At 47.9% G+C, this 13523-nt stretch overlaps 1 protein-coding gene across 2 annotated transcripts in view; it reads right to left on the bottom strand.

Moving 5' to 3' along the window:
* The window catches only part of SCARA5 (scavenger receptor class A member 5), a 106517-nt gene that overhangs the window by 23122 nt on the left and 69872 nt on the right, over positions 1 to 13523 (bottom strand). For both annotated transcript variants that reach the window (XM_083494588.1, XM_083494589.1), the window contains exon 6: positions 9110 to 9208. In XM_083494588.1, coding sequence (XP_083350714.1) covers positions 9110 to 9208 — 99 coding nt within the window. The remainder of the gene's footprint in view (positions 1 to 9109; positions 9209 to 13523) is intronic.

The following is a 13523-nucleotide window of genomic DNA, read 5'->3' as shown; positions in this document are numbered from 1 at the left end:
CGCTCCGGCGGGAAGGTAAACGGCATTTCCGTGTGCTGCTCTGGTTCGCCAGAAGCGGCTTAGTCATGCAGGCCACAAGACCCGGAAGCTGTACGCCGGCTCCCTCGGTCAATAAAGCAAGATGAGCACCACAACCCCAGAGTCAGTCACGACTGGACCTAATGGTCAGGGGACCCTTTACCTTTTAAGGAGTCTCAAAGCAGCTCACAATCTCCTTTCCCTTCCTCCCCCACAACAAACACTCTGTGAGGTGAGTGAGGCTGAGAGATTTCAGAGAAGTGGGACTGGCCTAAGGTCACCCAGCAGCTGCATGTGGAGGAGCGGGGAAGCGAACCCGGTTCACCAGATTACGAGTCCACCGCTCTTAACCACTACACCACACTGGCTCTCCATCATGATGGAGTCATGATGGTGATGGAAGATGGTCTCCAGGTACCTTTTTGGGGGTGGCAGGAAGAGGAAGGGGGTGCAGAAAAGATTTTGGGGGTGTGTGTTGTTTTTAAGAGGGGAAGGTGGCACTCCTTACTGCCTTTCTGCCTGAGGAAAAAAGGAAGACCATCTGGCCTGGCTCTGCTCCCAGACCCTAAGCCAGAATTCCCAGCACAATATTTCCTGATAGGGTCCCGCCAGAGCCATTAAATATATGGAACAGCTGGACGCATTCATTACACCGGCGGGTGGGATGGTGCGCAAGGGCTCATGCGCCGATTCGAAACACATCTTTTAAGAACAACATCCATTTCCACGCTGCGGGACTTCTTATCAGCAAAATCTCTCGCAAGGCCAAGCCAAGAAGGGAGAGGGGCAGGGATTTTTTTGGGGGGTGGGTGTTGGCAGGGAGAAAGTCAGTTTTGCAGGTGCTGAAGGAAAAGTTTCACGCACAGAATTGCGCATCCCTGCTTGCACTCAGAAGTCCTCTATAATTTGTGTGTGGCGGATGAGGTTTGCACCCATCGCAGTGTTGAAAATGAATGCGTTTGGCAGCCCGTGGCAAATCCATTTTTGTTGTTTTGGAGTAAGGTTCCATGCAGTTTGGAAGTGCCCTGTTAATAGTATAAGTTACTATGAAATAAATTATATTAATTGTTTTCATAGACTCACAGAATTGTAGATTTGGAAGGAACCCTGAACATCATCTAACACAACCCTTTACAATGCAGAAATATGCAGCTGTCATATACAGGGATCGAACCTGCAACCTTGGCGTTATCGGCACCACACTCTAACTAACTGATAAACCTCTTCTTGCTACTTGCCTTCTCTGCTATTTTGTTGGATTACAGACCCTCCAACATCCCGCTGATCAAAAGAGGGACATTCGTTTTTTGGTCCCAAGCTCTCACGGAGCCAGCTGACTCGCACCAGACCAAAAAACGGGGCATTCCAGGATCCAGGATGCTCGTGTGGTTATTGTGTGCTGTTTCGAGCTCAACATTTATTGTTGGGAAAGAGGGATACAAATATTAAATCCCTCTAAGATAAAGAACTCTTCACATCTCCCTAGCTGGCCGCCTGTATCCACCACAGAGATTGGAGAATTGATTTCATCAACGCGTCCTGGAAAAGCACCAGGGGAAGACATGATTCCCCCCAATATTTTCCCCCTGGACATAAATTGGGGAGTCTCCCATTTTGGCAAAACTGTTCACATACATAAATATAACTGGAGACATCTCTCTAAGGTGGTTTGCCAGTAGAGTTGTGCCAATCCTCAAGAAAAGTGACCCCTCAGACCCTCACAATTATAGACCTCTTAGCCTCCTGGACGTGTAGCAGCCACTGAAAGCCTTGTTCCCCATGAATTCATCTCATCCTCTTTTAAAGCCATGAAGGTTGGTGATCATCACTACTTCCTGTGGCCAGGAGTTCCATAGTTTAACTCTTGTCTGTTTGAAGGATGTTCTGTTCTCTGTCCTGAACTTTCCAACGTTCAGTTTCCCTGAATATTCATCTTGTCCCATGGTTCCCAATGTGCCTGACAGGGGGGCAATTTGATTTTTAGGGGGGTGGCAATTTGGAAGCTTGTTTAGGTCACGTTCATGGCCTTTTGGCTTCCTCCATGTGAATAGAAGTTCACTTTATGAATAATAAGAATTACCGTATTTTCCTGTGTATAAGACTAGGTTTCCCCCCCTAAAAAATAATGTCAGAAATTAGGGGGCATCTTATACAGTCATACCTTGGGTTAAAGTTGCTCCAGGTTGAGCGTTTTCAGGTTACGCTCCGCGGCGACCCGGAAGTAACGGAACAGGTTATTTCTGGGTTTCGCCCCTTGCGCATGCGCAGACGCTCAAAATGACGTCACGTGCATGTGCAGAAGTGGCAGATCGTGACCTGTGCATGTGCAGACATGGGTTGTGTTCTGCTCTGGATGCAAACAGGGCTCCAGAATGCATCCCATTCGCATCCAGAGGTACCACTGTACATCTTTTCCCCATTTTCTTAAATCTGTCTCCCCCAAAATAGGGGGCGTCTTATACATCAGGGCGTCTTATAGACGCAAAAATACGGTATATGTCACGGGGTGGGGGGGTGGGATCAGGATTTTAGAGATGCTTAGGTGGAGCATGGCCAAAAAAAGGTTGCAAACCACTGATCTAGTCCAACCCCCAGCGCAGGTGTCTCCTGGGTGGAAAATGCTGGTGCGCTCATAGCTTCCTCACTTAACCATCAGGCATAAGCTCCTCTTTGTAAATATTTTGGTTTGGTTTGTGGAGAGGGGATTTGTTGTCTTCTCATTTTCGGTTTCCTTGCTTTCGAAATGAGAGTATTAGTGCGTTAGCTCACATCCTGTGAGTGTGAACCAGATAAGCGTTTTTGCGCCGTTAGCAGTGATCAAAAACAGCCATCGCTTGGAAAGATGAACTTTTTCAGTAAATCACCCTTGGCTTGCGCCTCCGAGCAAGTTAGAAAGAGCCCCATTCTGTCCATTCCCCATCTAATCTGTCTTCGGGGGATGGAGAAGGAGATAAACCTTTCTGGAAACGAAAGAGCCCCGCCGACTGCCGGCCCCCCATGCCAAGGCAAACGGAGACGGGTAGTGCCAAGGAGCCAAGATAAACTTTCCTCCTAACAAGGGAATCGAGCCGCCTTGGCCACAGAGAGTTTCCCAGGCAAGAGGAGGGAGATGCTGGGCGGGCAATGGAGGGGGGAGCTTTGGCAGCGGCGGTGGCCTCCTTGCCTAGATCAGCCTTCCCCAACCTGGTGCCCGCCAGATGTTTTGAATTCACCACATGTTTTCTGGGCACCACAATTTAAGAAGGATGTTGACAAGCTGGAAGGCATGCAGAGGAGGGAGACCAAGGTGACCAATTGTCTGGAAGCCAAGCCTGATGAGGAACAGTTGCAGGAGTTGGGGGTGTTTAGCCTGGGGAAAGAAGGAGACTGAGAGGAGATAGGAGAGCCTTCTTCAAATATCTCAAACATGGAAAGTAGAGCAAGCTTGTTTTCTGCGGCTCTGGAGGGTAGGACTCGAACCCATGGCTTCAAGTTGCAAGAAAGGTGATTCTGACTAAACATCAGGAAGTACTTTCTGAAGGTAAGAGATTCTTCAGCAGTGGAACAGTCTCCCACAAGCAGTGGTGAACTCTCCTTCCTTGGAGCTTTTTAAGCAGAGGTTGGATGGCCATCGGCCATAGATTCTTGAGCTGTGATTCTGGCCTTGAAGGGGGTTGGACTAGATGACCCCTGAGGTCCCTTCCAACTCTACAATTCTATGGCAAACAACTGCATGGCGCCAGGTTGTGGAAGGGCATCCTAGATGTCCATCTCAAATTTCGAGACTATTCACTTTTTCATTTCCTGGGATTTTCAATATTTATTTATTCAAAAGTGATCCAATTCATTGTACTTAAGAGAACTTTTCAAGCGCTCTGGTCTGTGATAAGGACCCAACCCCTAGCAGGCTGCTTGTGCACTGGAATATGAAACAGATCGGTGGTCCCCAAACCTTCTATGTGTGCAGTTTTGCATTTTAAACCCATGTAAATCATAGCACCGCAATGACTGCGGAGATATAGCGGAGCCTGCTTCTGAAGTCCAGATGCTGAACACATTTCTGCCATGTTTTTGTGGTTGAAAACGATTGTGTCTTTTTAATGCCTGCCTCAAATATGAAATCGTTTTTATAATTAAAATAATGTTGCTTTTTGGAATGGCTGCAATGGTTTTCCTTGTTAAATCACTTTAAGGCATTCTATGGGAAGTAATTCATGAATGGAATATATAAGCTGAAGATCATGGAGGAGAACACTATCAATGTTCAGACAGCAGTCACGAAATTAAAAGACGCCTGCTTCTTGGGAGAAAAGCAATGACAAACCTAGACAGCATCTCAAAAAGCAGAGACATCACCGTGCCGACAAAGGTCTGTATAGTTAAAGCTCTGGTTTTCCCAATAGTGATGTATGGAAGTGAGAGCTGGACCATAAAGAAGGCTGATAGCCGAAGAATGGATGCTTTTGAATTCTGGTGCTGGAGGAGACTCTGGAGAGTCCCATGGACTGCAAGAAGATCCAACCTCTCCATTCTGAAGGAAGTCAGCCCTGAGTGCTCACTGGAAGGACAGATCCTGAAGCTGAGGCTCCAAGACTTTGGCCACGTCATGAGAAGAGAAGACTCCCTGGAAAAGACCCTGATGTTGGGAAAGATGGAGGGCACAAGGAGAAGTGGACGACAGAGGACGAGATGGTTGGACAGTGTTCTCGAAGCTACCAGCATGAGTTTGACCAAAGTGCGGGAGGCCGTGGAAGACAGGAGTGCCTGGCGTGCTCTGGTCCAGGGGGTCACAAAGAGGTGGACACGACTAAACAACAACAACAACCAAGTGTTCATTTGTCAACAAGAAGCACTGACGAAGGTACCTCACCTTCATGACTTTTTCTGATCCCGTTTGAAAGACATCGAAGTTGGTGGCCTCAGCCCAGTATCCCTGAAGGAGTGTCTCCGCCCCCATCGTTCTGCCTGGACACTGAGGTCCAGCGCCGAGGGCCTTCTGGCGGTTCCCTCACTGCGAGAAGCAAAGCTACAGGGAACCAGGCAGAGGGCCTTCCTGGTAGTGGCGCCCACCCTGTGGAACGCCCTCCCACCAAATGTCAAAGAGAAAAACATCTACCTGACATTTAGAAGACATCTGAAGGCAGCCTTGTTTAGGGAAGCTTTTAATGTGTGACATTTTAATGTATTTTTAATCTTTGTTGGAAGCTGCACAGAGTGGCTGGGGAGACCCAGCCAGATGGTTGGTGTTAAAATAATAAATTATTATTATTATTATTATTATTATTATTATTATTATTATTATTATTATTATTATTCCTGTTTAAGAGTTTAAGCCTTTTTCTGAAAGCCGGGCACAGCCTTCCCATTTAGGCAAGGATTTAAGAACGAGGACAGTAATGGCTCCAGTCGTTGAGAGCATTTTTGTCTAAGCCCGTTTCCGAATGCAGCAGGACACATTCCCAAGTACACATGTTCAGGATTGTGCTACAGGGCTGCATTCTACAGTGGTGCCTCGCAAGACGAAATTAATCCATTCCGCGAGTCTCTTCGTCTTGCGGTTTTTTCATCTTGCGAAGCACGGCTATTAGCGGCTTAGCGGCTATTAACGGCTTAGCGGCTTTAAGAAAAAGGAAACAAACTCGCAAGAACTCGCAAGACTTTTCGTCTTGCAAAGCAAGCCCATAGGGAAATTCGTCTTGCGGAACGACTCAAAAAACGGAAAACTCTTTCGTCTAGCGAGTTTTTCGTCTTGCGAGGCATTCGTCTTGCGAGGTACCACTGTATTTCTATTTTCCTTTTCTTTCAAAGCAAGTTTTGAATATGAGGAGACTCTTGGATCACCTAGTCCAACATCCTGTTCTCAGTGACCATCAACCCTCAATCTGGATTTAAGTACAAGAGACAACTTTCTTCCTGGGGTTTCCAGCAACTGGGGTTCAGAAGCATCATTGTCTTCAATGTGGAAGCAGAGCATAGCCATTGTGTGTCATAAATTTGTCAAATCCTCTTTTCAAGCCATCCCAGTTAGTGGCTATCCTGTGGGGGTGAGTTCCACAGGTTAACAACATTCAGTCTCTGTGGGATGTTCACAAGTTCTAGCATTTTGAGAGCAGGATAATAACTGTTCTCTGTCCGCTTCACCCCAGGCTAAGAATAATTTTATAAACTTCTTATCACAGCACCTCTTACTTGCTTTTTCTATAAAAAGTCTCAACCTTTCTTCCTTTTCTTGATAATTGGGGTGGCCCTTTCCTGAGCCTCTCCCAACTCTGCAGAATCCTACCTTGAAGGTTGTTGTGAAGATAGAATGGGGAGGGGAAAGAGAACCACGTAGGTCGCCTTGGAAGAAAACAACAGGAACAATTGGCAAAGGCTTCTGAAAAGTCAAAAGGGAGAGGGGAGGACCCCTCTAAAATTCACCAACCCAAGGAGAAGTGATTCTTCCCTTCTTCCTAATAGTTTTTTATTCCCGTATCTATGGGAAGATCTCACAGACAGGCCCCAGACCAAGGCTGTTTCCCATCCCACTAAACTATTCCGACAAGCTGCCCAAGGATCAAAACGCCGCAATGCGGGAGGTTGGAGGAGGAGGGGGCTTTGGGGGGCAAGGGGGGCCTAATGAGACTCAAATGGCGAGAGGCGCAGCGTGAAGGCAACTCATACATGCCGGGCTCAAAGCCAGCAGGAAACAGGAGCCAGGAATTTGGGCTGGGGGGCACGGGGTGTGTGTGTGTGCTTTTTAGGCAAAGTGGGGGGGGGCAGGAAATGAAGGGTCCCACAATATCTGCGGCGCATATGCAAAAAAGCATGTAAACATTTGGTACGTAAAGGGTCGTGAGTCCTCATGCTTCTTTGGATGAGAAAATTCGTCAGGGCTGATAATTCGGAGCAAAAATTTAAGCGAGGCGGCATTTTCAAAGAGGTCAACAGGGGCGGGTTCACTCTAGAATTTGTGGCCATTCAACGAATTTTGGAAGGTTTGGAAGAGATTAAAGGAAGGGCTTCTTCACACAGAGCAGAGTTAGACTGTGGAACTCATTCCCACTGGAGACAGAGGGTGAAAATTGGAGTAGATAAATTGATGGAGGACTCTATGGAGCTTGCCGAACGGACTGGGAGACTCCGAGACAAGAGAGAAGAGACGATGGAAGAAGATTGGAAGAAGTTTAAAGAATATTTGAAAAAAAATATGTTAATATTTAAATCTTAGAATAGCTTTGGAAGTGTATATAGGCTGTAGGGTTAGAAGTAGAAGGTAGTGTATTTTAAAACAGTATTATTTGTAAGTGATAAAATGTGAAGATTTTTATGGTAAAAGTAAGCGTGATAAAAAAAAATTGGTTAGATAGAAATTATGATATATATAAACTGCTAAAGATGAGGTAAAATGAAAAACAGATAGGGGGGACTTGGGGAAGCCCACCTAACAATGTTTAGAAAAAAAGAAGGATAAGGCAAGAATTTGTTTGTATTGTTTGTTTTTCTGTTTGTGCTGTTTAGTTGTGTTAGAAAATGAATAAATTTTTTTGAAGAAAAGAAAAAAGATAAATTGATGGAGGCCTTCCTCTAAACATAACCCAACTTGTCAACATTTCTGTGTTGTTTAAAGGTCAAATTAATTCCATGGAAGCTGACTTTGACCCAGCACTCTTAATCTGAGATTCCTGCGGGGCACGGGGTTGGACTAGATGACCTTGGGGTTCCCCTTGCAACTCTACAGTTCTATGATTCTACCCAGACACCATGGGGAAAGTGGAATCTCTCTTTCTGTGCACACTTTCTCTTTCTCTCTCTGTGGGAGATCATTCCAGGAAGGGGAAATCGAAGTGACTGGAGGGACTAGGCTGCATGCCCCTCACTCAAAAATCCAAATGTGACAATTAGCCTGAAAAGGTTCTGGGCATCCCAGTTGAAAAAGGATGTGGACAAGCTGGAAGGTGTGCAGAGGAGGACAGCCAAGAGGATCAAGGGTCTGGAAACTAAGCCTTATGAGGAACGGTTGAAGGAGTTGGGTATATTTAGCCTGGGAAAGGGGACGCAGGTGGCGCTATGGGTTAAACCACAGAGCCTAGGATTTGCTGATCAGAAGGTCGGCGGTTCGAATCCCCGCGACGGGGTGAGCTCCCGTTGCTCGGTCCCTGCTCCTGCCAACCTAGCAGTTCCAAAGCACGTCAAAGTGCAAGTAGATAAATAGGTACCGCTCCGGTGGGAAGGTAAACGGTGTTTCCGTGAGCTGCTCTGGTTCGCCAGAAGCGGCTTAGTCATGCTGGCCACATGACCCGGAAGCTGTATGCCAGCTCCCATGGCCAATAAAGCAAGATGAGCACTGCAACCCCAGAGTCGGCCACGACTGGACCTAATGGTCAGGGGTCCCTTTACCTTTAGCCTGGGAAAGAGGACACTGAGGGGAGATAGGAGAGTCACCTTCAAATACCTTAAGGGCTGTCATGTGGAAGATGGAGCAAGCTTGTTTTCTCCTGCTCTGGAGGGTAATAATAATAATAATAATAATAATAATAATAATAATAATAATTTGTTTATACCCTTCCCACTCGGGGCGGCTTCCAACAGAACACTAAAATACAATAACCTCTTAAACATTAAAAGCTTCCCTGAACAGGGCTGCCTTCAGATGTCTACTAAAAGTCTGGTAGTTGTTGTTCTCTTTGACATCTTGTGGGAGGGCGTTCCACAGGGAGGGCGCCACCACCGAGAAGGCCCTCTGCCTGGTTCCCTGTAACTTGGCTTCTCGCAGGGAGGGAACCGCCAGAAGGCCCTCGGTGCTGACCTCAGTGTCCGGGTAGAACGATGGGGGTGGAGACGCTCCTTCAGGTCTACTGGGCCTTTGAGGCCATTTAGCGCTTTAAAGGTCAGCAGAGGGGAACAGACTCCCTTAGGAGGTTGTGGACCTCCTTTCCTGGAGGTTGGATGGCCATCTGCCATGGATTCTTGAGTTGTGATTCTAGCCTTGAAAGGGGTTGGACTAGATGACCCTTAGGTTCCCTTCCAGCTCCACACTTCTGAGATTCTAATGTTGGCACGCACTGCTGTGCTGATTCCTCTGAATGCAAGTAAGGAAGACATTCGGACCCTTTGAGACAGCACATCGTACCTGCAACTCCACGTGGCCCAGGCATCCCTCGTGGGCCAAGGTCTCCCTGGTCGCCCTTTTGCCCACGCTGCCCCATAGGTCCTCTTTCGCCGGGGAATCCTAGATTCAGAGATAAAAGAAGGAAAAGTCAGGCCCACAAGAGTCAGGATCTGGTGCGCTCCTCATGAAATTGCATGCTATTGTCGCAGGAAACACCCCCCCCCCAAAATCATTCAGTTTGTACAAACTCGACACACACTCACACACGACATACGCTACGCTTCTGTTATAAATTGATAGAAAATCAACCATACATCAGATTTAAACCGGTCCACTTTTATTTTACTCCATGAAGAAAGGACTATCAAAGGGGGATGGTTTGATACAGGCCAGCCATAATCCCTTAACCGTACCAGCACATCCACAGGAGCCCTGCCCAGTTGCTATGCCAACCCTGATGGTCCCAGACAGAAGACCATCAAAATCACAAAGGACTTGCATATGGGAGTGGATTCAACACGGACTGGAACAAAGGACAATGATCAGATCTTCCCTCTGGGGGCAGAAAACTGCCAGCTCCCTTTTGTCCTCTGGAAATGACTCATGGGGAGGGGGGAAAGAGGAACCAGCCAGGTGACAAGACACTCAGGTTACCTCCACAACTCCCTCAACCTCTCTTTTTTGTGATGTAGTTGTGATGTAGTCTTAGGGGTGTAGTTTGGGGGATTAGTAACTAATAAAAGTTGGGGTCTTCTTTTGTTCTGGACTTCCATTTTGCCTCATCTTGTTGCGGGTGGGAGTCCTGTCACGACAGTATCCAATAAAGGCCAAGCCTACAGGCTGGTGTTTTGCTCCAAGTTATCCTGGTTGGTGTCATAGAATCATAGAATCATAGAGTTGGAAGAGACCACAAGGGCCATCGAGTCCAACCCCCTGCCAAGCAGGAAACACCACCAGAGCACTCCTGACATATGGTTGTCAAGCCTCTGCTTAAAGACCTCCAAAGTAGGAGACTCCACCACACTCCTTGGCAGCAAATTCCACTGTCGAACAGCTCTTACTGTCAGGAAGTTCTTCCTAATGTTTAGGTGGAATCTTCTTTCTTGTAGTTTGGATCCATTGCTCCATGTCTGCTTCTCTGGAGCAGCAGAAAACAACCTGACAGTAAGAGCTGTTTGACAGTGGAATTTGCTGCCAAGGAGTGTGGTGGAGTCTCCTACTTTGGAGGTCTTTAAGCAGAGGCTTGACAACCATATGTCAGGAGTGCTCTGATGGTGTTTCCTGCTTGGCAGGGGGTTGGACTCGATGGCCCTTGTGGTCTCTTCCAACTTTATGATTCTATGATTCTATGACCTGCCTCAAAGCAAACAGGGCAGTTGAAACTTGGGGTTATGAGGCTATATTCTGGTGTTTACTCAACCCCCACTAATTTCTTTTTTTGTGGGGCTACCTTTGAAGGTGACCCGAAAACTACAACTAATCCAGAATGCGGCAGCTAGACTGGTGGCTGGGAGTGGCCGCCAGGACCACATAACACCGGTCTTGAAAGACCTACACTGGCTCCCAGTACATTTCCGAGCACAATTCAAAGTGTTGGTGCTGAACTTTAAAGCCCTAAACGGCCTCAGCCCAGTATACCTAAAGGAGCGTCTCCACCTCCATCATTCACTGAGGTCCAGCTCCAAGGGCCTTCTGGCGGTTCCCTCCCTGCGAGAAGTGAGGTTCCAGGGAACCAGGCAGAGGGCCTTCTTGGTGGTGGTGCCTGCCCTTCAGATGTGAAAGAAATAAACAATTATCTGACTTTTAGAAGACATATGAAAGCAGCCCTATTTAGGGAAGTTTTTAATGTTTAATAGGTTATTGTATTTTAGTGTTTTGTTGGAAGCGGGGTATAAATAATAAATTGTTGTTGTTGTTGTGGCATTCATTGCATTTCTTCCTGCCTTTTTCCTCACAGAGCTCAAGGTGGCTCGCATCTCTCTCCCCTTCATCTAATCCTCACAACAACCCTCTGAGGTAGGTTAGCCTGAGAGGCAAAACCTGGCCCAAGGTCACCCTCTGAGCTTCACGGCTGAGGGGCGAGATTCGAACCCTGGTCTCTCCCAGGCCCAGGCCCGACGACCACTATGCCACACTGTCTCACCCACCAACTGCAGCCTGCCATCCCATTTGCCAAGATTCTGGGGGGTGCCAGGCATATGTTTTCAATGAGGCAGCCCTGCGGCGGCTTTGAGACCTTTTCCTCGCGCGGTAACAGCTCATTTAGAGCCCGGCCAGGAATCTGGATAGTTTAGAGTCTCCTTTCCAACTTTACGTTAATACAACATTACAGGACTCAGTGCCCAGAGGTACGATCGATGTCGGCTTTCTCTAAATTGCGAGGGGATGACAGTTTCTTGGAGAGCCTCCCGCTCCGTGGATGTCAATGAGATAAGATGCTAAGGCCACTCAGCTCTTAATCTCCTGAGCGTGGGAAGGACCCTTAGGGCAGATCACGTCTGACAGGAGCAAGGCCTGCTAAGATGCACAACGATCTATTAAGAGGTGAGATGAGACATTCATTCCCCGAGAGGCAGTTGGGAGGATCCTGGCACAGAGTTTAATCTCGTCAGGATTCCTGCCTGCTCCGCTTGGAATGCCAAGTGGCTTTTGCTGGGGAGAAGCTGGTGGAAGCACAGGAGCAGTTGACCTTTTTTGTCTTTGGATTCCTCATAGCCGGATCCAGCTACAGGGCTCTGTGAGGAGGGAAGGGATCTTTGCCGTTTAGTCGTGTCCACCTCTTCGTGACCCCCTGGACCAGAGCACGCCAGGCCCTCCTGTCTTCCACTGCCTCCAGTAGTTTGGTCAGACTCATGCTGGTAGCTTCCAGAACACTGTCCCACCATCTCGTCCTCTGTCATCCCCTTCTCCTTGTGCCCTCCATCTTTCCCAACATCAGGGTCTTTTCCAGGGAGTCTTCTCTTCTCATGAGGTGGCCAAAGTATCAGAGCCTCAGCTTCAGGATCTGTCCTTCCAGGGAGCACTCAGGGCTGATTTCCTTCAGAATGGAGAGGTTTGATCTTCTTGCAGTCCATGGGACTCTCAAGAGTCTCCTCCAGACCAGAATTCAAAAGCATCCATTCTTCGGCGATCAGCCTTCTTTATGGTCCAGCTCTCACTTCCATACATCACTGTGCTAGTATTGGCCTTGGAGAAATTTCCTTTAAATGGGCCAATGAGCTGCACCTTCCTTAGGATACGGTGAATATGCAGTTGGGTTTGGGCCAATGGAAGCCATAAGGACTGCTCTTTTCTCCTCCAATACAGTCGCCCGGCAGTCATTTTGCCTCATGTTGACCTCATTACACCTAAACTGGTCTTGGGTGGCCATTGTCAAAACCCCAAAGGCTCCAAATACCTCTCATTTTAAAGATCTGGCATGCAACACGGCAGGCACTGTCCGAATCTCAACAGGCAAGCCAACTATACTTACGGGAATTAAGCGGAATAGCCACAAAAATAACAATCATAAAAATCTTAGGAGCAAGCACTAGGAAATGTAATGTTAAAAAACTTTGAAGCGGTTCTACAAACGATAAATCCTAGTCTGCAAAATTCAACAATCCCCAAAGCCCACACACAGATAATTAAATCAGTTAAATTAAATCAAAGCCAGGCTCGGCTCTGCTCATCCGTGGCAGGAAATGCATTCAGAGTGGCAACAGTCTGAGTGGCAACAGGGAAGATTCCAGACAAATGTCGAAAGGATGACAGGAAGATGCTTCAAACTGAGCTCGGCCATCAACCTGCTTACCTCAGGTCTGTCCATTACAGGGCCTGGCAGAAGATATCCAGGGTTTGGGGCAGGGGTCTTTCCCAGCCCTCAGTTCGAATCTTGCCTCTGCCATGAACCCACTAAGTGGTCTTAGGGCTTCTTTTTGTCCACCCCTCCCCCCAAAACCCCCCACCACTCTTTAGCGGTCTGTCATTCAGAGCAAACAGAATGACGTCACGAGCATGCGCAGACACAGCGAATTGCAACCTGCACATGCGCAGTCACAGATTGCGTCCTGCTCATGATGCGAACAGGGCTCCGGAACGGATCCTGTTCACATCCAGAGGTACCACTGTACAAACATGACAGATAAGGAAGGAAGGAAGGAAGGAAGGAAGGAAGGAAGGAAATAGGTTAAGATACTGAGTAAAGATAAATGACAGAGGGTAAGGATTTGCTGAATTACCGTATTTTTTGCCCTATAGGACGCACTTTTCCCCCTCCAAAAATGAAGGGGAAATGTGTGTGCGTCCTATGGGGCGAATGCAGGCTTTCGCTGAAGCCTGGAGAGCGAGAGGGGTCGGTGCGCACCGACCCCTCTTGCTCTCCAGGCTTCAGGAGAGCCCCGTCGCCAGCCCCGCAAACTCGGGGGACAGCGGGAGGCGCAGCGCGCCTTTCCCG

Source organism: Podarcis liolepis (genome assembly GCF_965112155.1).
Source record: "Podarcis liolepis genome assembly, chromosome: 3".
In the NCBI taxonomy this organism is placed as follows: Eukaryota; Metazoa; Chordata; class Lepidosauria; order Squamata; family Lacertidae; genus Podarcis; species Podarcis liolepis.
Note: the sequence above shows the minus strand (reverse complement) of the source record. Positions and strands in the feature narration are given on the sequence as shown.